Raw genomic sequence first — 24643 nt, 5'->3', positions numbered from 1 at the left:
ATGGCTGAGAGACTGTAGGTGACACTCTTTGCGGAGCACCACGTAGAGTGATGCTGGCCGAGAGGTTGGTTCTTCTCGCCCACAAGAACTCTCGTACCGTGGATGTGTTTGTCTCCGGCATACATGTCTGCGCAACCTGAGGTGGGGTGTACATAGTGTGCGTAGTTTTCTTTCCCTCGTCTTCCTGTACATGTCTGGCGTGAGAAGCGGTGGTGTCCGTGAGGCCTTGTCTAGCACCAGTGCAACTCTGTGCGGTTTCCGCCCACTAACTCGTCCCCATCACACCCCCCAAGAGCATACCACGTGCGTCTCTCTTTGCCAGTTCCCTCCTCCTCCCCCTTTCCTTCCTCTTCGCCAACTACGTAGGAGCACGCACCGCGCCCTTCCTGCACCCATCACCGTTGAAACGCTGTCACTCTCACCGCCAACCACGAGTTGCTTGCCCGCTTCGGTGTTCTTTCCCTTTTCGTGTGGCACGGGGAACCCCTCCTTTTCCGTTGCTCGTGCGGTCTCTCTCCTTTCTGCTCGCTCTTTTCCTCTTCCTTTCCTAATCCGCACTACGCCACTGCATTCCCGATGCCATCGTCTAGCTCTTCCGCGGCATACAGACATTGCGCTTAGCTTCTCTGCATGCTCCCCCAGCGGGTCGCTGATATCCCGTCGTCGACGTTGACTTCGTCGCTGGAAAGCAGTCGACTTTTTACCCTGCTTCGAGCCTTTGAGGCTCGGGTTGTGACTTTGGAAGCAGTCTTCTATAGGCTGTTAACGAACTACACACCGTTCCCATTTGAAGTAACGGTGATCGTCGTGGTCTTTGGCTACATTGCGATCCGCCAAATTGCACTGTGGTACATCAGCAATGTCCCCACGGAGCACGCCTACGTGTACTGGAAACTACACGACCTTATCGACTCGGCTTACTACAGTCCGTTCCTGCCGGAGCACCACATGTGTACAGCACTGCTGGTGTACATGACGCAGAAGCTCTGGCGGGACAGACCTCTCACTGCAGCTGAGCTGCGAAACAAGTCGTTTATGGTCAACCTGCTGTCCCTTTTCTCCAATCCTAGCGAAGGTGAAAAATACTGCGATAGTGAAGAGTCGACGTTCCCGTTTCGGGAAAAGGAGGCGTTGATGCTGCCGGTTAAGCTCCCCATTTACCCCTTCTGGATACCGACCCATCAAGATGGAGTGGAGGTGTGTACGTGGATGTCAACGCTGCGCGAGAAAAATTGTGAACCTGTGGCACGCCGAAGTGTGTTTCTGCGCGTGCGCAAGCGCGATTCCCCGGGCAGTGGCGCAGCGGCAGACGCCGCGCTGCGGCACTTTGTCGAGGACGCGCTGAGTTTCTACTTTGCTAACGGCTATTCCGACCAGGAGAACTACACCCTGCGCATGTATCGCACGACGGCGGCTAACGAAAAGGTCTTGGTGCAGAGCGTACCGCTTCCGCTTGGACCGACGCTGGACACCGTCTTCTTTCCACAGCGTAGCCACGTCAAGGCGTTGCTCGCGCACTTCTTGGAGAAAAAGGGACGCTACGCCATTCCGGGATTCCCCCACAAGCTGGGATTCCTGTTGTACGGCCCCCGCGGCACAGGCAAGCGCTCCTTCGTGCGTGCTCTCGCCTACCACACCCGCCGCCACATTGTTCGCATCCCCCTCTCTAGATTCACGCGGAGCGACCAGCTCTTCAGCATCTTTTACTTTCACTCCGTGCTGACGGACAGCGCAGAGGAGTGGGCGCTGCTGAACAGCAAGAAGGTCATCTTCCTCATCGAGGACGTCGACACCAGCGACGACCTTGTACGGACTCGAGGAAGCGAGCATGTGGTGCGCGTGCGTCGGTCGCGTGGGCTGACGACTCGTAGCTCGCAACGGGCGGCTGAGAATGGTGGCGACGCGAAAACGGTCGACGCTGCGGTCTTAGCGTTGCAGAATGGCAGCCCCCAAGTGAAGGCTCTGGATACGGTGGAAGTGGCCACCCGAAAGGTGGCACGAGTCCTGCCGCCAACGTCGGCGTTAAAAGCGGTTGGCTGGGAAAGGCTGCTTCGGTGCCAGGAAAACAAGATAGACAAGCTCAACCTCTCCTCCTTGCTGAATGTCCTAGATGGCGCCGTGGAAGACCCGGAGCGGATCGTTGTGATGATTGCCGATCACCCGGAGCAACTCGACCCGGCACTGCTTCGACCTGGGCGGCTCACCACACATCTCCGGTTTGACTACATCGAACTGGACGACCTGCTCCGCCTCTGCGGGCTCTTCTTCGGCGCCGAGTACAGCGAGGCTTCGAGTACCCTCACCACCACTGGCGAGGCGAACCACCACAGGCAGAGAGACGGCTACAGCAATGGTCGCATGGTGACATCTCCCGCGACGCCGCCCCAGCAAGTTCACGATGGGTTGCTGGAGACGACTGAACGCCACCGCGCCAAGCCGCAATCACCTATCGCACGCGTTTTGAAAGAAAAAACGAACGATGCAGGTCTTCTGCAGCGGCAGGGTCTGGGGTTCTCCGCGTCGATGACCGATGCCAAAATCAAGGAACGGGTTCTCCGTCAACTCTCTCTGAAGCAAGCGACCCAGGTGTGCTCATGCATCTCAACCTTGGAGGAGGAAGCATCTTCGCAAGCCCCTCAAGCGCGCGAGAACACCGCGTATAACTTCTTGATAACCCCCGCGCATGTGCATCACCTGTGCATGCATGCCGCTAATCTGAACGGATTCCTTGACGCCCTTTCTGCCTATATTCGAAACGGGAGCGGGTGCGACACTTGCAATCGGGGCGACGCAAACTAAGCGGGATGGCGCCGCGTGATGTGTTCCCACGACGCGGTAAAGATGTGATAGAAGTCTCGATGTGTTTGTGCTAATTATATATATATATATATTTTGGAGGGGGAGGGGTTGTGCTGTGGCGGAGCATCACCCGTGGGGATACGCGGCCCAAACTTCTCCTCTCCCCGCGTTTCTTGTGGGTTTGCGTGGCTCTTTGTTGTGGTTCAACAAATTTGATCCCCCGATTGGCATTTTTGATGTATTTTTCCGTAGCCCGTTTTGAGGGAGGTATATGGAGTGCAGCTGCACCAGTTCATTTCCCCCTCTCCGTCTTTCTCCCACGGACTTCTCTTGTCGTTTAGTGGTTCTGTTCTTGGGGGAGGGGTAGTCGCCACCACTAGTTTCTTGTTTCGTGGGTTTGCGTTTTCCTCATGCTCTTACCGCCTTTCCTCCGTTCACTTTAGCAGGCACAAGCGAAGAAATAGAAAGACGAAGGTGGAAAGCAGTCCTCTCGCTCGTCTCTGTTCCAACTGCGCCCCTGTTTCTCTCTGAGTGGCGGCATCGCGGTGTAGGTGTGTCTGTGTTGGCGTCCCTGTGTGCATGTTTGTCTTGTGTTGTTGTTAGCTTTACCTGCATAAAAAGGATCGATTACGCTATCTAGGCATCACCCACTCGAGCGTGACCTCTTTGCCCCCGCTGCTGCACAAACGGCTCAATTGCTCATCCCACCAGTCTATTCTACTGCCGGACTAGATGAAGACGCCAAACTGCCCCCCCCCCCCCACACACACACACAAACAAAAATGTATGCCTTGCGTGGCGCTACTATTTTCCCACGCATAGAGGGCGCCCACCTCCATTAGTGGAGTCTCTAGCGAAAAGGACGTGTAAAACGGCCTCGTTCTTTTCGCAGCTTGATGCCACCAGCGCCACCTTCCGTGCCGCCCCTTTACCTCCCTTTCTCCCCCTTCTACACGCCCCACCCTTCTTCCTCTCTCGCTCTCTCGTCCTGCACGCATTACTTCCCCGAATATCGCTAGAGGACAAGCTTGCATTATCCACGGCGTCACCTCAGCACTGCATGTGTGTGCGTATATGTGTGTGTGTGTGTGTGTATTGCTGCTCTTTAGGTTGCATGGGTGTACAGGAGCAGTTGTCGGCCGGTACCGCATGATGATACCCTACTGGTTATACTCAACTGAACAGATACAAACATACGTGCATGCATTCGCTTCTGTGTGAGTGTGTGTGTGTGTGTATGTGACTGCATGAACAAACAGGCTAGTAGCAATACGTATCGAGAATCTGAAGGCCTTCCCCCCGGCGTTCTGCTACCCAGTGCTTCCTCACCTTTCGCCTTGGTATGTTCTTCCTACTTGCGTGGCATTTGTGCTGTGCGCCAATGTGTGAAGTAGGAGGCCACGCTCTCTGCAACGAACGACAACTCTCTGGGTTCCTCGAGTACTTTCATCTCAGTGTAATCCTCATCAGTTGTTGGAGAGAGAGCAAATAAGAAAAGCAACGAAGAGTAAGAGGGAGAGCACGACCGGACTTGTGTATTGCGTTCGTTAGAACAACACCCTGCGTTTTTTTGTGAGAATCGACAACGTCAGAGGACAAAGTGTGGGGGTGAGAGGGGGGCTGATGTTGCTTGACAGCTGGTCTTTTACTTGGCCGTGTTGGAAAAGCCGCACCCCCTTTGGTGTATGTCCTGCGCATCGCGGCAAGAGAAGTAGGCAGCAATTCGAGGAGGAGGAGGGGGGATGGCTGGCCTTTTACGCTGCGAGAGGCGTGAAAAGGGTAGGTGGCGACTTACCCTTAACTCGACTGATCACTTGGGAGAAAGAGAGGATACAGATGATTTGTTCGTGTGTCTTGCACGAACCTGTTTTGCGAAGTGGGGTGTGTCAGGGCAAGATGCCATCATGATTCTGTCGGAAAAGTCCCAGTACTTACGCGGATTGGAACGCAGTAGAAGATGGTGTTATTTTTTTACTTGCTTCACTTTTTCCAAACTCATGCACACAAAGGGCCTCGTCGCTGCTGCAACTTCTCCGAGTGCGCAAGATGGGCAGAAGGGTTGCTGAGCTGCTGAGGTCAACAGCTATCCGCATCGATGTCCTGGCATCGGTGCAATGTAGTCTTTTCTTCTGTTCAGGCATCGCCGGCTGTTCTTCCAACTACAACTCTGTGGAACATTTGAGCCATTTATTGCTCCCCAGACAACCCTCCTTGGTTGTCGATGAAGGGGCTGTAGCCGAGGCGCACTGTATTTTTTCTAATGTAGGAGGAAAGGGGCCACCCGCTTGACGGAGTATTACCCCAGCGCGTGGTCTCTCAGGATCTAGCACCCCACCTGCTGCAGGGGGGAGGGCGTCAGGCAGCCCTTTGCCTATTACTGCCAAACCCGAGCCACCACTGGTGGTGACTCGGCCAAGCATCTACAATGTAGGGAGGGGGTGAGCTCGATGTATCACTACAGATGTCAGCGGTCAGGCCCTGGATGGCGTGTCGTCCGAGCGGCCTGCGACAGTGAGCACAGTTGTGTCATCTGCAGGATGGGTTGAGAGTTCCAGCGTGACGCGAATGTCTCTCACCCGGCTTGCACTGCCTAGCGGTGTGGCGAACCTGAGCCACTCCCCGAAGGATGAACCCCGTGATGACCGGCGAAACGGATAGTTAGAGTGTGAGGCAGAGGCATTGCTCAGGTCACCAAGTCACCGTATTGCTGGAACGGGCGTCTGGTACTGCTCCGCACCAGGCGACAGGTCGGTGAAAGGACGAAGAGAGGCCGGCACTCTGAAGTTCATCTCATAATGCTCGGCAGAGAATTGAATCGGTGAGCGATGAACACAGCTGGTCTGTGAGGCAGTGTGAACGTTGTTGTTTTGACCTCCCTCCTACCTCTTCGAAATCCCAGTGCTGCCACGTATGTTTACGTCGGTGCGAGGAGCCCATCTCGTCTGTGTTCTGTGCGAGAAAGGTTTGCCCTCTCTCCTGTGCGCTTTACACTGTATCGATGGGCAAGAGGGTGAACTGCACATATGTGCCTGCCAGTGCGTTGTGTTGCTGTTTAGCTCATATTGTCCCTTTCTGATTTATGGAATGGACGTCGCGCAGAGTGCGCGGAAATGCATGGCGTCACATCTGCCTCCACAGGCCCTGTGCCCTCTCGTTCATGCGAGCTCAACTACATTCAAACCACGTGCTGACACCGAAGATCATCCGCACCGTATTGGTGTGCGTCTACCACACGGCAAACAGGAACCCGAGCAAACAACACCCCCCTCACACGCACACACACACAAAAAAAATACCTACGTAGCGCTCCGACAACTGGAGGAATTCTGAACGGATTTTGTGCGGTGTGGGTGTCGATTTTGCGTGTCCGTTCTCCCTTTTTCCTCCCCCATCAGAAGCGCCTATGCGTAGCGTTCACTGGGGCACATTTTCTTTTCGATGTCGCGCTGCCTCACCTCACCCCGCCTCTCTCGATCTCATTGTGAGGGCGTCTGAGAACTCACCGTTTGGGCCAGACACCTCTCGTTGGCTTCACCGCGCATATCTTCCATTGCTTTACTGGTTTCCCTCTCTCTTCCTCCCTTCTTTTTTCTCGTCTATCGCTGTTGTCCCTCTCGTATTTTCCCCTGCTTCTCAACTACGTCATTTTCCATATTCTCATCTACCCTTCTGTCAACCTGGCGTATTTCTGTGCGCATGACACTACTGCTGCTCCTCCTTCTGTGTGGGTGCCTCTGTCTGCATAACTGGCAGCTTCCTCAGCAGCGTAACGATATTACGAAAGAAGATACTCTTTCAGGTATCACCGTACAAGCGTTTTTCTCCGTCCCTTTCACATCCATTCATTGGATTCATCCTTCCCTCTCCTCTCACCCGTGTCGAGTACTTAAGCGATGACGCAGGAAGTCTCTCCTCAGCAGAACACCGAGTCGGAGTACATGTCGGCCAGGCAGCGCGCCAAGAAATGCCGCAGCGGTGAGAACGCCGCGCGCCTCTTGATGGGCTTGGATCTGGAAATGGATGACGCCGAGCGCCGCAAGCACGCCGGCCGTTGCCACAACAACGCTCCTCGCAACAGCTTCAGCTCTCCCAGAGAGTTCTTCGCTGGCCCCACCAAACCACCGCACCGGTGCTCCGGCATTCGCCACAACCCCGATGGTAACCGTGACTCGGTAGGTTTCATGCTGAAAGATGAGTACTTTATGATGAACCCAGAGATCGACAAATTCCAGAGTCGCAGAGTTCGTGCACGTATGATGAGGAATGGGTCTCCTTGCAGGTATGGCTCTATTTCAGGCATGGGGGCCTACGGTATCCAGGCCAGGCGTGGTGAGGGCTCGCTCCGCCAGAATAAAACCCTCAAGATGGCCAGAATGAATGGCTCACCCTGGGGCACTGGGTCCTATCACTGCCGCGACGGCCTCACAAATAACTGCATCGTCACGGCGCCGGAGGTGCCCTGGCGTTGCGGCGTGAGGATCACGCACCCGCAGGGTGCAATGGAGGCGCCGTATTTTGAGGACAACGATCCGCGCCCGCCACGCGATGTTCCTGCGGTGACTGGCAAGCGCCACGTCAAGCCGCCGTACAAGGACGCAAAGATGTTTGGTCAGGTACCACCGCCGGCAGAGGGCGAGGAGGATGAGTTCCACAGCATACTGCCACCGTGCCACAAGACGTCGAACAAGGCAAACGAGTCTGTTGATGTGCTGAACCTGTACTGCTACACCGCTGATGAGCTTAACGAGAAGCCACAGCCGTACAAGCAGCTGGGCCCCCGCAAGTGCGACGCCCCGGAACTGCCGCCCAAGAAGCCCCCCGTAATCAAGCACATCGACACCCCGGCAAGGAAGGAGCACGATGTGCTCGGCACCGGCCGCTGGGGCTTCCCGGAGAAGCAGGTCCCGCGCGGCCTCGCCCGCGGCTTGTGCCGCCCGCGCCATGATACCGCCAACCTCTTCTATGGTGGCCCAGCGCAAGAGGACGACAAGCTCGCCTCCGGGACACCGAGAGAATCCGCTGGCCGCAACGGTGGCAGCAATGGCGCCCATCTGTCTCCGCGTCAGTCCCATCAGGGAGAATCTCACCGCAGTGCCAGCCGCCGCAGCAGCAGCCATGGCTCTCGCACGTCTGCGCGACCGTCCCGCCAGGTACAACCTTTCCGCGCTCACCGCAATACCCCCCCAAAGAAGCGCGAAGACCCCGTGTTCGAGAGTAACTTCCGGCCGCATAAGGTCGTGTTCAAGAATGTTGGTAACCCGAACCTCCTGCGGTACTACGACCCCACCGTGGACCCGATGCCGGAGGCGATGGGACCGAAGCGCAGTGCGCCGCGTTCGAACATCGAAAGCATGCTTGACGACTCCAACATGCCATGCGCCTTCGGCAAAGGCCGTGGTGAGTTCAACAAACACTCCCGATCGACGATAACGTTAGTTTAAGTAGCACCACCGTTGCTCGCTGGCGGTCCCATCGGCCCTGCCGCAAGCAAACAAGGATTCCTCCTCCTCCCTCTCTCTTGCCCGTGGTTATCGGCTGCTGCCGCACCTACAATGAGTTCAAGCCCCATTTGAGCACTTGTGAAGGCCACTGGTGGGTTTGTCCTTGAGAGTCTTTAGTGTGAGGCTACTAGGATGAGAAAGGGAGGGGGGCGCGAACGAAACACTTGCCCCTCAATGTAACGGTGACCCCTGTGGCATGCTGTCATTCCGGACGTGGCGCTGTGTAGATCATGTGGGCTCCATCCAGCGGCATTGAAAACAAAGAAAATGAGCAACACATTATGTGCCGTCATGGATCTGATTCCCAATTGTTGATGTATTTTTTCTCTCCCTCTGGTGCGCGTGTGTCCGCACCCGTGCGTGTGTGGGTGTACTGAACGTCTTTGTGAGATGCAAGAGATGGCGCGGGAATGCTACCAAAGAAGCAGGAGAGGGAGGATGAGGGGGGGGGGCTAGCGATGAGCAGCACAGCAAACGAGAATAAATTCATGAATGCATATGTGTGTGTGTGTGTTTTACGTTCATCTGCTGCGTCGCTTTGTATGTGTGTTGCCTTGGGGAAGGAGCATAGCGACGACGATTTTACTTGAGTGCGACCGGATGTATACAGCCCTTTGCTCATTTTCCCCCTCTCCGTCTTCAGCAGCTCCACGCACCTTCTCGCTGGCAAGGTTTTGAGGAAGAGACGACTCCTTTACGCAAATACAGAGGAAGAGAAAAATGCAAGAGAAGCACTGAAGAAGAAAGGGTTGACGTCACCGCCCAAGTAGTGAGGGATTGTGATGGCGGAAGAACGGCTTCGAAAAGGAGGTTTTGTGTCTTCAACAGGACTGCAGAGATGTGCAGCCCGACAGGCACGCGTGTGCCCCCTGTGCAAAGCCGTTCCCGTCCCTCGCTTCTCTCCGTTTCTCAGTATTGGTCCTGCACGCCATGCGTAAGCAGCGTCTCCTTTGTACCTCATTAGTGTGTTCATTTATTTTATTTTTTTGTGTCTGTGGAGGGGGAAGGGGCTCGTGTACCATGACTCCTTGTTGTCGGCCCCTTTGCCTTTTCCTTGTATGGTTTTCCTTTTCATTTTTTTTTTCAGTGAGTGCCCCCCCTTTCTCCCTCTACTCCGTCGACCTTCTGCACACAGGCACCAATGCGCACATGTGTGTGCGTGTGTGTGTGTATGTGTATGAATGTTTGAGCGCCTGGACTTGCGTGAAGCTGTCGGTGGCGTGCCACGGGTACTTGTCTTTTTTTTGTCTGTACTTTGTTTCACCGCTTTTTTTTCTCACTGTCTCGAGTATACAAAACAAAAAATACAAGAGTAGGTCTGACATTTTGTTTTCCTTTTCGTTGTTGGTTTGTTTTGGCGACGGAAAGCCCTTCTTCGTTGATTCCGTATGTTGGCAATGACCTATTGATAGGCCTATGTACAGCTATGCAGGTGCCTCTACACACACGTCCGCGCACATGCGAATGCGTCGAGGGCGGCGACACAACTTGTGGTGCGCGTCACTGAAAACGGAAGTGGAAGAAAAAAAAAGAAAAACCAAAGGGTAAGTCATGCGTTTTTTGTGTTTTTTTTTTTTGAGGCTCTTGAGCGCACGAACGATCGTGTGAATGGGCCTCTCTCACGCCCCTCTGTCTCCACATCTATCTGATTCTTTGCACGCTCACATCTTGTTTGCCAGCTCTTCCGCAAATGAAAATGAAAGCAGGCGTATTCGTATGGCGCGATGGTGCGGCCTACCTCCCCCCCTTACACACACAAAAAAGTTACCCGGACGAGACACAATATCTTCCACAGTTGGAATGCTGTCAGAGGGAGGAAGAAGGTAGACTAAGAGTTATTTTCGTCAAACAGCGGAGGAAATAGAAAAGTACGACTCGCTGCTCATTTTTGGGGGGGGATTCTTGTACGCTTGGCTCAATGCCTGTATCGGCGTGCGTGGGTGTGGGTGTATAGGGCACGTCGTTCGGGCGGTGTGTTTGTGATAGGTGAAAAGGGTGCCAGTGTGTGGGTGTGGGGCCGTGGTAGCTGAGTCGAGCCATGTCCGAAAGCGAAGCTGACGAATCGTAATGCTGGAGAGAAGAGATGAGAAAATGACATCCATTGAGTTCGAAGGGAGGAGTCGAAGGCCGCCTGATGTCTTTTATCGAGCACTTCATCTTCGCCGCCTTTCACACATGACTTCTCATACATTGACTTTCCTTGCTCTTTTTTTTTGTGTGTGCGCTTTTGCTGATGCTCCCCATGCTGGCTAGACAAACTCCTCACTCTTTTCGCTCGATTGTACTCTCCCTCTTCCCCATCCACTCCACATATCTCACCCCCCCCTTGCGTCCACCGACGGCCGCTGTGTGTGTATGTGTGTGTGTCGTTTTTTTGTTGTTGACTCATGTATTGGCGTGGGGCGTATGTGCGTGACGCTTCCCCCCCACCCCTCTCCTCCTCTCTCTACAACCCTGTATGACATAACTGATGTTTATTTCGTTTTCTTATTGTACGCTCTGGTCTTGTGTTTCTTCTTTTTTTTTGTCTCCCCTATTTTTCTCTCCTGTACTGCGTTAGTGAATGAGCCAAACACCCACAACGAAAACAAGGAAAACGAGGACATAACACAAACAACAGAAAAGAATAACGAACAGCAACAACAACAACAAGGGAAACACCGATAAGAGAGAAAACAACAACAACAACCCCCCCAAAAAAAAAAGAGAGAGAGAGGCATGCACAGAAGCAATGCAACGGATGACGGGAGGTTTCTTCTTCTGAATTCGTTGTTCTCCTGTTCCTGTTCAACTGGGTTCTTGTCCTGGACCACTCCCAATGGGTAAGATGGTCTGTAAGTTTGGGTCCTCTGGGTTTCATGTGTTCTTCAAAATCGCTTTTCCTTTTTGTTATGAGCTGCATTGACAGTATCAGAACCTCAGAGTGCACCCATTCCTCGCTGCACTGTTCCCTTTCTTTCCTCACTTCTTCCCGAACGTCTTACAGGTGCCTCAAGCACCGACCCTTTTTATTCGTGTTGAGGTGCGTAGGGCACTCGTCGCTGGGCCACTCTGACCGTAGGACGAACGAAGCAGCGCTGAACGACCTCTCGAAAGGAGGGGGGAGGAGTTTATCGTATGCTGTTCGTGGACAGACGAACAGGGCAAGGAAGTGGGGCTACAGGAAAAGGGGGGGATGACTGCGATTCTCTTTTTCCTCCTTTCTCTGTGTTCACCCCTTTTCGTTGTTGTTGTTTTGTTTGACGTCCTCCATTTCGTCTTGCTTTTTTTCTCTCTCCCTAAAGGTGGCAGCGATGACTATAGATAAACCCACACAATCGAAAGAGAGAAAAAAAACGTGAAAGAGTAGCGGAGACGCAGAAAATCACAACAGTGGCGCCCTTTTGGCGTATGCAAACGGGTCCGTATGTGTGGTTTGCCAGGCACGTGCGGCGCCCCTCAGCAACCTCGCGGGTTGCTGAAGGTCTATACAGACTTCCAGGAGTACACACATGGCTCCTCGCCCATTGGAGGGAAGTGAAGGAACACCCCTGAGGCACGCGGACAAGCATTTTCCCCACAGACGGGGCGACGGGACATGCAAGGTGCTCATCCGGATAGAAATGCTCTGCTGACGCGCTCATGAATCACCCATCAAACCCCTTGTCTCGCAGAGTGTCACGTGCAGAACACTCCACAGTTCAGCACCCGTGTCTCTGTGTCACACTTTCGGGAGACTTGGAGGAAAACATGATGCGCCTGTCATGCGCTCCTTTGTCGGTGGGTGTGGCAGCTCTCTAAGCTTGATCGCTTCCTACTTGATGTCCTGTTTTCTGCTTCCCTTTCATCTCTCTATGCAATTTGCTCTTTTGGTGTTTTGTGTCCGCACCTCTGTTGTGTGTGTGTGTGTGCATGTGTGTGATTTGACCTCGATTCTCACCACGTAGGTGACAGTCGTGTTGTTCTCTTTCTTTTCCGTACCGAATCACGCCGTTGTTCTCTCTGGCAGCGTCTACTCATCTCACAACTTCGCTAGAATTTACATCGTTCTCTCCGCTTACCTTAGAAACGCCTCTCATCCAACAACATCATCGCACGGAAACAAGAAAAAATGCTCCGCTTTGTTCCTCGTCGTCTCGCCATCGGCGCGTATTCCATGTTCATGATTGAGCAGCGGAACAATCCGAAGCTGAAGGGCCTCGCTGTTGCCGATCGCGGTAAGATGACGTCCAAGATGTACAAAGCTCTGAGTGCGAACGATAAGGCGGCGCTCGACAAGCGTGCTGCTGCATGGGGCAGCTTCAAACACAAGAGTGGGAAGACAAAGACGAAAAGGGAGAAGAAGGCGAGCACCTCGCGCTCGCCGTCGGCGTACGCCAAGTTTGTTAAGGAGAATATTTGCCGTTTCGAGAAGCTGCCGCACCACGACCGCATGAAGGCTGTGGCAAAGCTGTGGAAGCAACACAATGCGCGCTCCGCCAAGTAATCGTGCACAACACAGTAATGTTGAGCACGACTAAATGCTTACGCGGTGGATCGAAGAAGACGCAGAGCAGGGGGAATGCGAGAGGACCGCAAGGTGTAAAAAGCGATTGAAGCGGTATGGCGAATACAGGGGGTGTGACCGATGAGTATCGATAGAGCATGACTGGACAACGCTGCGAACAACAGCACCATGATGAACTAGATGCTTGAATCCAAAAGAACGTCCCTTTCGTTGATCATGCGGGGCAGGTGTTTTGTGGAAAGAAAAATAAAATACGCCAGCCGCGGACATACGTTCACATACCCTTACTCTTTCATGCTAGTGAACTGGTGTGCTCTCGACTGTCGCATCCTTCTCCGCTGTATCACTCATTACTCCGTGCGCTGGTGCCTAGCTGTTCTCTTTCTCCACTTTTTCCAGGCTCCGATTCCCTTTTATGCTTGTACGTGTGTCTACACCATGCTTTTCCCTCTTCCTCTTTTTTTTCCGTTTCCCTGTTTCGTTATTATTTTTGTTGTTTGTTTGTTTGTTTGTTCTACTGTTCTCCGAGCCATAGATGCGATGTGCGCACCTACGCGTACAGACAGACAGCTCACGCTGAGTTTATTTTTCATTTTTCGCTTTTTTTTTCATATGGGTACTATTATGTATGTGTGTGTGTGTGTTGGCTCTGTCGGATGTGAGGGAAAAGCTACGCAGGTGCGTTTCTTGGTTAGTATATGCGTTGACAGGAAGGGGCAGAGGAGCTCGTCTATCCGTCTATGGGTGTGTTCGTGCGTTCCTTTTGCCTAGGCCTGCTTGACGGAGTAGGAGAAACGGCATCATGCGCATCTACACCTTCCACCTCGACAGTTTCATGAAAGGGAAAGAAGAGGCGGACAACTATAAACGGGCCATGGGTACTCTTCGCCGTCTCTTTCTCTCTCCACGGGCAACTTGTTCTTCTGACGGTGTCGCTACTTTTTTCTTTTCTTTTCGGATGGCTGTCGAGCTCTCTGCCATGTTGTGGAAGCCGCGGAGGGGGTGAGGGGCCAAGACGACGTGCGAGTGTGTCTTTCTATGCACTCGACTCTGCGCAGCGGCAATCACCGTCTTCCTTTCATGATCAACATCCTCTACACCCAGTTGACCAGTATCCATGCTCACTGCTGCTGTACCCTTTTCCCGCGCTTTACTCGAGTCCGCTGCCGTATCCCTCCAACCATCAAAAGATAAGCAAGGTGCTTGCAGAATGGACTGCGCGCGAGAGAACGGGAAAGGAGCACCAGGCAAAGTTAAAAAGAGGTGGAGCACAACAGAGAAGAGACATCTCTGGTGTTCGCCTGAGTTGTCCACACCTCAGCATCCACTGATTCAATCCACACAAAAACGAGTCCTGGTGGTGTGCGAGTGTTGGCGCATGGTTTGGTGGTCGCTTGCGTGTGCAGGTGCCCATGAATAAAAATCGCGTACTTGCTATACACGCCACTGATGACGGAAAAGGGTAGAATGAAAAGAGAAGCAAAGGAGCGAAAAAGTAGCTGGAAGGGAACCAACCAACAGAAATGACGGGGAACAACGTGAGAACCTGACATTTTTGGCGGAGCAGAACAGAGAGTGTGTGTGGCGTACATCCTGTCTCACACCACCGAGATGCACATGGCGTGAGAGCAGCTTCTAGCCACACGGTGCAGCACATAGATTCTTGTTTTTGCTCTCCGTGAAACCCTGGCAGGCTTAACGCACTCTCGTCGATCGTCTCTTTTGTTTCTTTCGGTGGAGGCACACACGACTCTCGTTGGCTCTTTTGAGTACTCCAACAATTCTTTTCAATTCATAAGGAAGCGGGGCTTTGTGCTGCGCTCATCATCTATGTAGGTTCTTCCCCTCTCCCCACTCCTCTCCCTAGCTTCCTCCTTCCGCATCTCTGTGTGTCCCCCTCCACCTCAGTTCAGAAGCCATCTTTAGAACGCTTTTCAAGCGCCCCAGAAAGAAAGAAAATGAAAAATGTCTTCGCCTTCCTCCAAATCTGGAAGACCTCAGCCGAACACAGATCACGGTGACCACAGTGACAAGGAATGCCACTTTGCTGTCCGGTACACGTGACACGGGTTATCGTTCTGAGGATATATCTTTCACCTCGACACGGATGGTGCGGTGCACTGCAGTGTAGGGGCATATGATAGGCTTTCGACCCCGAGTGCCACCCCCCCCACACACCGACAGACGCACAGAGAGAGAGAGAGAGACAATATTGATGAACAACTGTTTCTTCTTTCCATGCCGTTTGTCCGCCTGCACGCGGTGATGCTTCTCCGTTGGTGTGTGTATAGGTGCGTGCGTGTGTGGGGGTGTGCGTTAATGTGGCACGTGTTTCCTCTCGCTCCCTTCGCGAATGCGGCTATCATGCGCCCACCCCTCCTGCTAGCTGCCCTCTTCCTTTGCCCCTCTTCTCCATCAGGCGCTACATTGGATCTCTCAGCACTTCTTCGTGGAATGGCATGAGCTGCGTGCCACCACCAGTCTACAAAAGTCCAGGTACCATCAGCAGGTCAAAGAACACACCGAAACACATACAGTCGTCAAGAGTAGTCCGTCGTTTCACGACGGATAAAAAGAAGAGGCGGCACACACACACACACACACTCGCCATCGAAGCCGTTTGCGAGTAACAGGGTGCCGCTACGCTTCTTCTCGTCGTGAATGAGAGGAAGGATGCGATTGCTGAAATAGCGGGTAGGACGGAAACAAAAGTTCTCCATTGATCTTATCGCACCGGCTTATAGAGCTCCGTAGTCAAGACACGCGGCGCACATTCCGGCATACAAAAGCGGCTCCGCAGCAATCGACGTTGTGATTTACAACTCCGCTTCTATGCTCATACAACATCCTTTTCCTTTTCTGTCAGTCTTTCTGTCGGCCACCTGCTTCCTCTTCACACGTTCCAGGATGTTACGGATCACGCGAGTTCGACGCAGCCCGGGGCGCGGAAAGGTGTTTGAAATCTTCTGCCGTGAGCAGCTGCTCACGAACCTCTCTCTTCGCGAGCTTAAACTAACAGAGCGGCGCAAAGCGATGTCTCGGATCTTCAAAGAGCTCCCGGACGAAGACATGCTTGCGCTCAAGCAGCGGGCGTCCATCGAGCAGCTACACCAGGAGGCCCTGGAGCGCGCAGCCGCCTACTTCAAGCCCCTCACAACCTACGAGTTCTTCACTCGTGAGCAGCAAGATAACCCTGCCGTCGCCGGTGCCAGTCCTCGTGAGAAAGAGATGAAGCTTTTGCAAATCTACGAGTCGCTACCGGAGAATGCGAGGATGGCAATAGAGATCCGTGCCGAGCAGTACAATGCTGCCCACTCCAAGAAGCCCACAACACCTGCTCTGCCAGTGATACCCGTGCGAAAGAAGCCGGCTTCACCAGCCTCAGCGCCATCGTCAGCGAAGGAGACAAAGAAGGCGCAGGGAAAGGCACAGAAGAAGTTTCCCAAGGGAACCACAGGGAAGGCGGGGGCAGAGGCAAGCACCGACGTGGCGGTCCCTGCAAAGAGGGCTGTCAAGCGTTCTGCAGGGTCGCCGTACTCGGTGTTTGTGAGAGAGCACATGGCCTCCCTGCACCACTTGGCGCCAAAAGAGCGCATGCGCGTGATTGGCGAGCGGTGGCGCTCGCTCACCAAGGAGGAGCGGCAACACCGGCTAGAGGTCGGCAAAGCGAAGCTGGCGGAGGAGCGCGCCCTGAAAGCGGAGGCAGCCGAAAAGACTGAGTCGAGCTCGCCCCAGACGTTGAATGAGAAAGCCGCCATAGCCTCATTCTCACCGGACGCACCCTCGACGAATGCGGCAGACGGGACAAACACCCAGGTTGCATTCACTAGCACTTCCTCCCCATCGCAGGAGCCTTTAACAACGCCAGCAGGGGGGAACAGCCCTGCGACCGTTATCACATCCCTGTCACTGCCACCGTCGACGCCACAGTCCATTACGTTTTAGCGCTTCGTTACTCGCGCCTTTTGTCTAAAAAGAGACAAACTGATGAGCCAACGAATTTAGAAATGCGTTGCACGATTCTGGTGGAGGCTGGGGTGCAGGGCCAAACCTCCTCTGTGATTTTACTTTACAAGCATCTCAGAGGCCTCATAAATGCTTCTTGTTCTACACATGCCTTTCTCGGCTGTCTGCGTGCTGTTGCAGTGGTGCAGGTGGTCCTATAGGTCTCGCTTCGTACCATTGTATGTAACTTTTCGACTTCATATTCTTCGTGTACCGACACACGCTACTCGCGCATTTTTGTGTGCGCGCATGTGCGTGCCCCTTACGTTTCTTCCTTGCTGTTTACTTTCTTGTTTGGCCACCGACGGCTACTCTCGCGTGGTGTGTGTCTCTGAAGACGTGCCTGGCGCTCTGCGGTCAGTCGTGTTTGTCAGGCAGGAGCACCTCATATGCCATTCAAAGAGGACGGAAGAGAAGGCTGGGCTCCCATGTGGATGGGGGGTTGTGGCTTCGCATGATGCCATCTTCCCTATAGTTTATGATACGCTATGAGAAAGCAAGAAGCGACCGCTAATTTCCCTCCGAGAGGCCTGCCAGCGGTGTTCATCGTTCAAGACCGCGTCGCTTCTCCACATGCGTGTGCGTGTGCGTGTGTGTAGCGGCTGCTCACTTTGGCCCTCTCATTCGCTTCTTTGGCTGCTCTTTCGCCCCACCCTGACGAGATGACTGTTCTCTTTTCATTTTTTTCTAGTGCTTCTTCTCTCTTCGGTTTTCGTCATGTCTTTCATCGCTGCTACCGATGTATGTTTCCCCTTCCTTACTTCCGTGGTTATGCGCTCCTGGCTGCGCCTCTCTGCACTCTCTTCCAGTGCACGATTTGGATGGTGTCTAGACACCATCTCTGCGTTTTCCCTCCTTTTTTTGCCCCTTCACTGACTTCATCCGCTTACCTCACCCCCTTCCCCTTCATCCTTTCCCTTCACGGCTTGCATTCGAATGCGCGGCGCTTTCTCTCTCTGCTGTAGTTTGCATCATTCATTTCTTCATTCCGGCCCTTTGCGTTCTCCTTCGACTGGCGCAGCACTTGTCGTTGTTTGTGTTCGAGCCTCTCCGTTGAACCTGTACGTTTCCCTCCTCCTACCCACCTGACGAAGCGGGTAATTCGTGTCGAAAACAGTCATGCACTGCTTTTCGAAGAGTTCCGTGGCCCCCAAAGGAGGATTCCCACGATAATGCCGGTGGTAGGGCCAGCGGCTCAGGTCCCATCAAGCCTTCGGCGCAGTACATCGATGCCCTCTCCAAGCGCCGCTCCATCTATAGCCTGGACAGCACTCTTCCGCAAAGTGACAAAGAGGTCATCAAGACTATCGAGGATACCATTCGCCAGTGCCCCTCCTCCTTCAATGTAAAGAGTTCTCGTGCTGTCATCCTCTTCGGCGCGGACCACCAGAAGGTCTGGACAATCGTGAAGGCGGCGCTCAAGAAGGTGACAACCGAGGAGCAGTACACAGAGAGTGAGATGAAGGTGAACAACTGCTTCGCCGCAGGCGCCGGGACTATTCTCTTCTACGAGGATAGCGCAGCCATCAAGATACAGCAGCAAACATATCCGCGGTACGCTGCAAGCATGCTGACCTTCTCGCAGCATGCATCCGCAATGGCTCAGTTCGCGGTGTGGTCCGCCCTCGCGCAGGATGGAATTGGTGCGTCGCTGCAGCATTACAACGAGCTGATTGAGGCAGAGCTCCGCACCGCGTTTGACATCCCGGAGGACTGGCAACTTATTGCGCAGATGCCCTTTGGCTCCATCAAGAAGCCGGCCGACGTGAAACCCTCCAACCCCGATGAGAACTGCGTTGTTGTGCGCGGCGCATCGGTGTAGCAAAACGGAAGTGTGCAATGCGCGGCAGCTTGGAATTCGTCTGTGTCTGTGTCTGTGTGTGTGTGGGGGGGGGGGGCACGTTAGTTTCTGAAGAGCGCGCCGTAGATGTGCTGTAGAACAAATCTGTCGCATTTCCTGTGACAACAGTCGTTCTTGTGGGCTACGGGTCATTGTGGTCGCTCATCGCCTTCTGGAGAAATCTTCCTGCTGTCCTTGTTCTGCAGGTTTTGTTTTACCAGTCGAAGCCGTCCAGCCATACACCCAAGCCTTGCCACACTCACACCTCCTTCGCCACACCTACAGCGCGCCCTCTGCAGTGATGTACTTTTCTCGCTGTCGGGCTCTGTTTGCGCATTGCCTCATGGCTAGACGGACGTTTATATGAGTAGATTCCTTTAGTTGTGCACACCTTCTGTCTTGGGACGATTTCCCCCACCCCCCTCTTTCTCAGCCTTTCCTCTCGCTCTCTCGCCCTTCGGTGGCGTTGCTCCTACAGCTATACACCAGTCCTTTCCAATACGCCTTTGGTTCCAGGGTCTTCTTCTCCCTGCCGCTCTCCTCTTCCGGATTCTTTCAGCGGAACCCTTGAGAGAGATCCCGGCCCACCGCTGTTTATCGGCACATGTCAACCGTATGGCGCCGTGACGCGAGATGCACAAGGGCCGGGACTAGCTCACTGTTGAAAGTCTTCGGCAGGTGTATGGAGTTGGTGGTGGTGTCTGTTCACTGGCTTTGCTTCTATTTTTCCCCCTTTTGTGTGTGCGGGATGTCGTCTCATGATTGGGGTAGATGGCCTCTTCTACTTGCCTCTCTTCTCTGCTGATGGTCAGATGTGCATGCGCTGCGGAGGCTGGAGTGGTCGACAAGGCCCCCTCATCAGTGCGTCACCCGTGCCATCACTTCTGTACTCGTTTCGCACTCACCCTTCTAAGCCTTTCTTTCTTCGATGTTTGTGTTTATGTTTGTGCACGGTTGCGCTTGCGTCTTCATCTCCCACTTATATACGCACACACACTTTTCGTGTTTACGAGCCTCTTTCCCTCTATCTTGGTAGAGAGGGAACGGTGGCAGCCTCCCTGTCACTCCTCCCCCCTTCATTCCTCAAACACCGCTCCTCACTCACACAGTCAATCACCAATCACCCCTTCCCACTCTCCTTGGAAGGTTGCTTGACAATGAGGTGCGTAACGTGAGGAGAGGAGTGGAGCGCCACGTCACCATGCCCGAGAGTGCAATGAGGGCAGAGGGTCAACACGGATCTAACGCACCGACACACCTGTGCACCGGCTTGCCTCCTCCTTGTTGTTGCTCTTCTTTCATCATGCCTGCGCTTGTATGGCCCTTCTTTGAGTGCTCTCTTTCGCTTTCTTTTCCTCCAGTTCTTACCACCCCTCTCCTTTCTTCCCCTATTCGTCTGTCTTGGTGGATGTGTATGCAGGTGTGTGCTAGTGGCGAGCACCAAGCGTTTGGGCTAGAGATGGGAGATGGGAAATACTCCTCGCTTTATCCTTCTCCAAACTGTCATTCCTGCCATATTGTCATTCTCAGGGAATCAGCGATTTGTTCTCATTTTTTTCCTTTGTTTGTGCTCTTTCTTCTCTCTTCTGAAGGGCATAAGTACACAGACACCCCCCCCGTACGTTTTACTCACCCACACATAAACACGGCCACACCCCTTACAAGTGTGAATTGGATTAACCCTCCTCCCTTACTGGTGGTGCTACAGATGAGGACTTACACGCAAACTTATGCTCAGCTGTCTCGCCGTGCGTGTGTGCACTGAGGCTGCAGGGGAGGAGGTCTCATGTTAGGCTGTACTCCGACTGTTTCCGTGCAGCTTCTGGGAAAAGAGAAAAGTGAAGAGCACACATCCATCCCGCATAGTGCGGGAAACCTGAGCAAACGTAAGCATCCCAGCAAAGAGAAAGTAGTGGACGCGCTGAGTGGCTCTGTGGAGGAAACCTCCAGGGCATCACCGAGACAGACACGCCACACGTTGGACATCGCGGTTTTCCCTCGCTAGCCAATTTGACCCGCAGGCAGTTCGTGGCTCTTCTCCACACTTGGTTGGGTGTTCCCTCTCTACCAGGCCTGTCAGCCAGTGTGAACGTGACGGCATGTACAGCGCCGTTCTGCAAAGAGTCAAAGACGGTACCTTTTCTTCTCTCGCTTTGGATTTCCCTGCCTCTCTTCACCCACTGGTGCTCCTTCTACTGCTCTGTTCACCGTACCCCTTTTGCCCGCGCTCTCTCATACCATCTCACCCGCTTGCCTATCGCCCTCGCTTTTCTTCTCCTACGCGTGCTCTTCTCACCGCGTGTGGTACCGCGATGTCCTTCTCTTTCACATCTTCCTTGGCGCCCGCCGCGCCCGCCCTCCTCCCCACGAACAGCCTAAACGTTTCCCTGACTCTTCCCTCTGCGGACTACCTCGAGCACACACACACACACACAGTGACGTAGACAACGTCATCTAACACGAAAAAAAACAAAAGAATAGGAGGCACACGCAAAGTACGACCAACCGCGGAAAAAAAAAAATAACAACAACAAAAAGGGAAACACGCACGATGTTCTCGAGATCGATGCAGGCGTTGTTGATCCGCCGGCCACCGTTTGCCAGCTTCTTCAAGGCGGTAAGTGTGCCGCTCAAAACTACGAAGCCGCCGCTGCGGATGAAGGCTGCTGGCATCTTGTGGCGCAAGACAGCACCGCAGTACGGCAGCCGCTTTTCTGCACCGCGGGTGGCGGCGGCGCTGCAGGTCTACCGCAAAGAAGCCCCGTTGATCAACCGCCAAGTGCGGATGACTGCAAGGCCTGGACGAAGGTCGGCCGCAGCAGCGTCCCAGCGAAAGCTCGTGCGCACAACGGATACGAAACTCAAAGCTATTCGTGTAAAGCGACGGCAACAGCACAAGAAAAGAGCCGCTACGCCCTTTGCTGCTTTCCGTGCCGAGGTGATGCGACGCACCAAGCTTCCGTCCACAGAGGCAAGCCGCAAGCGCGTGCTTCGCATGTGGGTCATGACAGGTCAGCAGCGCTCGCTCTCTGCGCCGAAGCGTGTTGAGATGGCCGTGCGACTGCTGAACAAGAACCGGAAACACACGAAGAGGCTTTCCAGGAAGATGAGCAGGAAGATCGCCAAGCGCCGGTCGAAGCACGCCGACCACAGGAGCGCAAAGAGGCCGGCAAGGCGCAGCAGCCACAAGTTGGCAACATCGACGAAGTTCCGCATAGCGTCCGGGAAGACGAAAAAGGGGCTGAGAGTGAGGCCCTCTCGCAAGGCCACAGCACTAAAGCTGAAAAGCGTGCCCAGCAAACGCGGAGCACGTAGGGTGCCTAAGAAATTAGCTTCACCCAAATTGCACCTTGCGAGGAACGCGGCCGCAAAGCCGTCGGCGTCCAAGAAAAAGGCGGCAGGCAGGTCAAAGGTGCCCAAGCGGAGGGCTCGGAAGACGTTCAGGGCCACTTCGAGAAGGTCAAAGCTGCAGCGTACCGTCGCCAAGTGGAGGACCAGCGCAGCTCGTCACCGCCGAAACCCCTACCTCCGGTTTTACCGTTACATGCGCTTGACTGGGCTGATTCCAAATCATCCCAAGATCCTGGGTTCTCGCCAGATCAAGGCGCTGTGGGCAGAGACGCACGCCCTCAAGGGTCTGAATCGCCGCATAGCGCGCGCAACGGAACTTCTGGAGAAGCGGACGGGGCTGAAGTCGATGGTTAGTCCACCTTCTGTGAGGAGGCCAGCTCGCAAGGACCAGAGCTCCAGGCGCCGCGTGTCGCTCCCCTCACCATCGCCGGCGGCACGCAAGGATTTGAATCTCCTGACGCTCAAACAGAGTGATATCAAGGTGCCTCGGTATTATAGACGCAACCCCTTTGGCGCCACCTACGCGGCGCTGCTTCCTGTGCTGCGCGACATTCCCAGCTCGACCCGGATGTCGAAGGTCGCTAAGGCCTGGACGCACACCTCCATGAAGGACGACAAGCGCAGCGCAAAGGCGCGTATTGCTGCGGTGGCAGAGGCAATGAGGAGCTGAGGTGGCTATGTGGTGTGTGTTGCGGGAGGGGAGGAGGGGGGGGGGTAACCTCCTAGAGTCCTCTGTACTCTTGATCCTCTTTCAAGCTCAGTACTCGCTGTATTGCCTTGTGAAATGGTTCTTTCTTCTCGATCTTCTTGTTTGCTTCCTTCTCTTTATCCCGGCTGCGTTTCCTTCGCCCCACTCACCCGGTCGCCCGTGAGCGAAACCTCGCTCACTGCGAGGTATTCGTGATGCTACGCCTGCCTCACCCACTCACGCTTCTCCCGTCGCGCTCCTCATACTTCTCTTCTAAAGGCAGAGGAGGTGAGGGGTGTATGCGTGTGCGTGGCGCATCTGTCCCCAGCAGATGTTGCTGTGCATGTAATAGCGGGAAGGGGGGTTTGGGGGGCGTCGGACTGGTGCCTCGGCGTCTCTTCTCCTTTTGCTGTTTGAGGTGTTTTGAACTCGAAGGGTTGCTTTTTTACAGTAGCGGAGGAAGGCGTTAATTCATTGGAACGCGTGACGGCCCCACTGGCAACACACGCTCTGAGAATATCGTGCCTGTCCTCAGGAGTTGAGTGTGGGAGGCTTCCTCTCTCTTTTTCTTTTTGTTTTTGCCATGTTGTTTCTCTCTCTCTCCCTCTCGCTGTCCGCCCCTTGTCTTGCTCTTCGTGGTATTGAGGAAGATCGCTCGGGTGAGCGTGGGAAGATGTACCCCGATGGGGCCAAGAATGAGTTCATCTTTTTGGCTCTTGCTGAAGTGGAGTTGTAGGTCTCCCATTAGAGCTCGAATACACAGTAGACGTTACTCCGTCATGGCCTTCTTCTGCCCATCGCTCGCACGAAGTTGCGAGTCTGGTGAAGGACAGCCTCACGCCTTCTTTCTTCCTCTCAGAACCCCTAGTAGGAAACCATCGCCCTGCTAGCACCACTCTTGGGGTATTCTGGCATGCAACAGCTTCCCACCCACCCACATATGGTCGCCAGCGACAAGTTTTTTTGGTTTTGTGGGAACATACATATTTTTCTTTGCTTCTTGAAGACAATGAAATGCATCTCCTTGCATGACTGCTTGACTCCATAGATTGCTGATTTGTTCCGAGACTGAGTGCCAGGCGCACATCCATCCATGCATGCACACATACATACACCTATAGAGACTGATAATGTCGCTGGGACGCACCGAAGTGCTGGGAAGAGCGGGGGTGGGGTGGTCTGAAAAGTGCAGAAGCGCGATAACACGCACGACTGTCCTCCGTGTTGCACGTTGTGTGAGCTTTTGCCGTCTCTCTATCCCCTCCTCCTCCTCCACCCGCCCATCCCCCCCCCCTGCTCATCCACTATATACATGGGGAGCTATGCGGTGGACTCTGATGTTAGGCAGTGGGAGTGGATGGCTGTCTAAAATAAGTATGTACCGGTGCCTGCGTGCGCACACATTCAGTGACTTCCTTCATTTTTTTTTTTGCCTTTCTGTGTTCCTCTCAGTCAAGCGCTAGAGAGCGCTCTCTACAGGGACTCCCCACGTCCGCCCCCCTTTCCAGTAAAGACCGAATCATCTTAGCCACAGCACGTGCTGGATAACGTCTCACAACGTGACTTTGGTGCACTCGCAAGCGTGCCTGTGAGGACACTTTTTATTTCTGCGTAGATACTCTTTACCTTTATCCGTCCACTCTTGTCTCTGAAATGCGTCGTCGTGAGTCCTAATAGTTTCCATGAGTGAAGGGAGCCTCTCGCTCGCTCCCACAGGCTTTGGAGAGCGAGATTTGGGCGGGGCGACCCTTTTCCTTGACAGCAGTGGCGCTCTGGCACACCATGAGTCTCTTGTCCCAATCTGTGTTTCTTCTTTGTGGTTGCGCTTGCATGAGAAGGCTAATGAATGGGGCCCCGAGTAGGTCTGTGTAATAGAACGTACAAAGCGCTGAGAAGGCGTTCTGTCTTCGCACGTGTGTCATTGCGCCCTGTGCGATGCCTTCTATCTGCCCCCCCCTCCCTTCGCCCCTGGG

General features: G+C 54.0%; 5 protein-coding genes and 4 pseudogenes across 8 annotated transcripts, besides 1 other annotated feature; all 9 read left to right on the top strand.

Moving 5' to 3' along the window:
* Positions 1-630: 630 nt before the first annotated feature.
* LPMP_356010 (a44l protein-like protein) lies at positions 631-2799 on the top strand (the record flags this gene model as incomplete). Its single annotated transcript, XM_010705228.1, has 1 exon — positions 631-2799. The coding sequence occupies one exon, from the start codon at positions 631-633 to the stop codon at positions 2797-2799; it is 2169 nt and encodes a 722-aa protein (XP_010703530.1).
* Positions 2800-4213: 1414 nt separating this feature from the next.
* Positions 4214-4281, top strand: LPMP_35snoRNA15 (annotated as a pseudogene). The gene has a single exon. The product of its transcript is annotated as an H/ACA-like snoRNA (small nucleolar RNA).
* A 674-nt stretch (positions 4282-4955) lies between these two features.
* Positions 4956-5026, top strand: LPMP_35snoRNA14 (annotated as a pseudogene). The gene has a single exon. The product of its transcript is annotated as an H/ACA-like snoRNA (small nucleolar RNA).
* An 89-nt stretch (positions 5027-5115) lies between these two features.
* Positions 5116-5613: a repeat region.
* A 114-nt stretch (positions 5614-5727) lies between these two features.
* LPMP_35snoRNA13 lies at positions 5728-5807 on the top strand (annotated as a pseudogene). The gene has a single exon. The product of its transcript is annotated as an H/ACA-like snoRNA (small nucleolar RNA).
* An 885-nt stretch (positions 5808-6692) lies between these two features.
* Positions 6693-8240, top strand: LPMP_356000 (hypothetical protein; the record flags this gene model as incomplete). Its single annotated transcript, XM_010705227.1, has 1 exon — positions 6693-8240. The coding sequence occupies one exon, from the start codon at positions 6693-6695 to the stop codon at positions 8238-8240; it is 1548 nt and encodes a 515-aa protein (XP_010703529.1).
* A 4150-nt stretch (positions 8241-12390) lies between these two features.
* On the top strand, positions 12391-12765 carry LPMP_355990 (kinetoplast-associated protein, putative; the record flags this gene model as incomplete). Its single annotated transcript, XM_010705226.1, has 1 exon — positions 12391-12765. The coding sequence occupies one exon, from the start codon at positions 12391-12393 to the stop codon at positions 12763-12765; it is 375 nt and encodes a 124-aa protein (XP_010703528.1).
* A 2928-nt stretch (positions 12766-15693) lies between these two features.
* LPMP_355980 (hypothetical protein) lies at positions 15694-16731 on the top strand (the record flags this gene model as incomplete). The annotated part of the gene is made up of 1 exon (XM_010705225.1): positions 15694-16731. One exon carries the CDS (start codon positions 15694-15696, stop codon positions 16729-16731), a length of 1038 nt encoding a protein of 345 aa, XP_010703527.1.
* Positions 16732-17910: 1179 nt separating this feature from the next.
* LPMP_355970 lies at positions 17911-18613 on the top strand (annotated as a pseudogene).
* Positions 18614-21182: 2569 nt separating this feature from the next.
* LPMP_355960 (mkiaa0324 protein-like protein) lies at positions 21183-22652 on the top strand (the record flags this gene model as incomplete). Its single annotated transcript, XM_010705224.1, has 1 exon — positions 21183-22652. One exon carries the CDS (start codon positions 21183-21185, stop codon positions 22650-22652), a length of 1470 nt encoding a protein of 489 aa, XP_010703526.1.
* Positions 22653-24643: the final 1991 nt, after the last annotated feature.

The sequence above is a fragment of the Leishmania panamensis genome, assembly GCF_000755165.1.
Source record: "Leishmania panamensis strain MHOM/PA/94/PSC-1 chromosome 35 sequence".
NCBI classification, from domain to species: Eukaryota; Euglenozoa; class Kinetoplastea; order Trypanosomatida; family Trypanosomatidae; genus Leishmania; species Leishmania panamensis.
The sequence above is the reverse complement of the archived record's forward strand: the minus strand, read 5'-3'. Positions and strand labels throughout refer to the sequence as shown.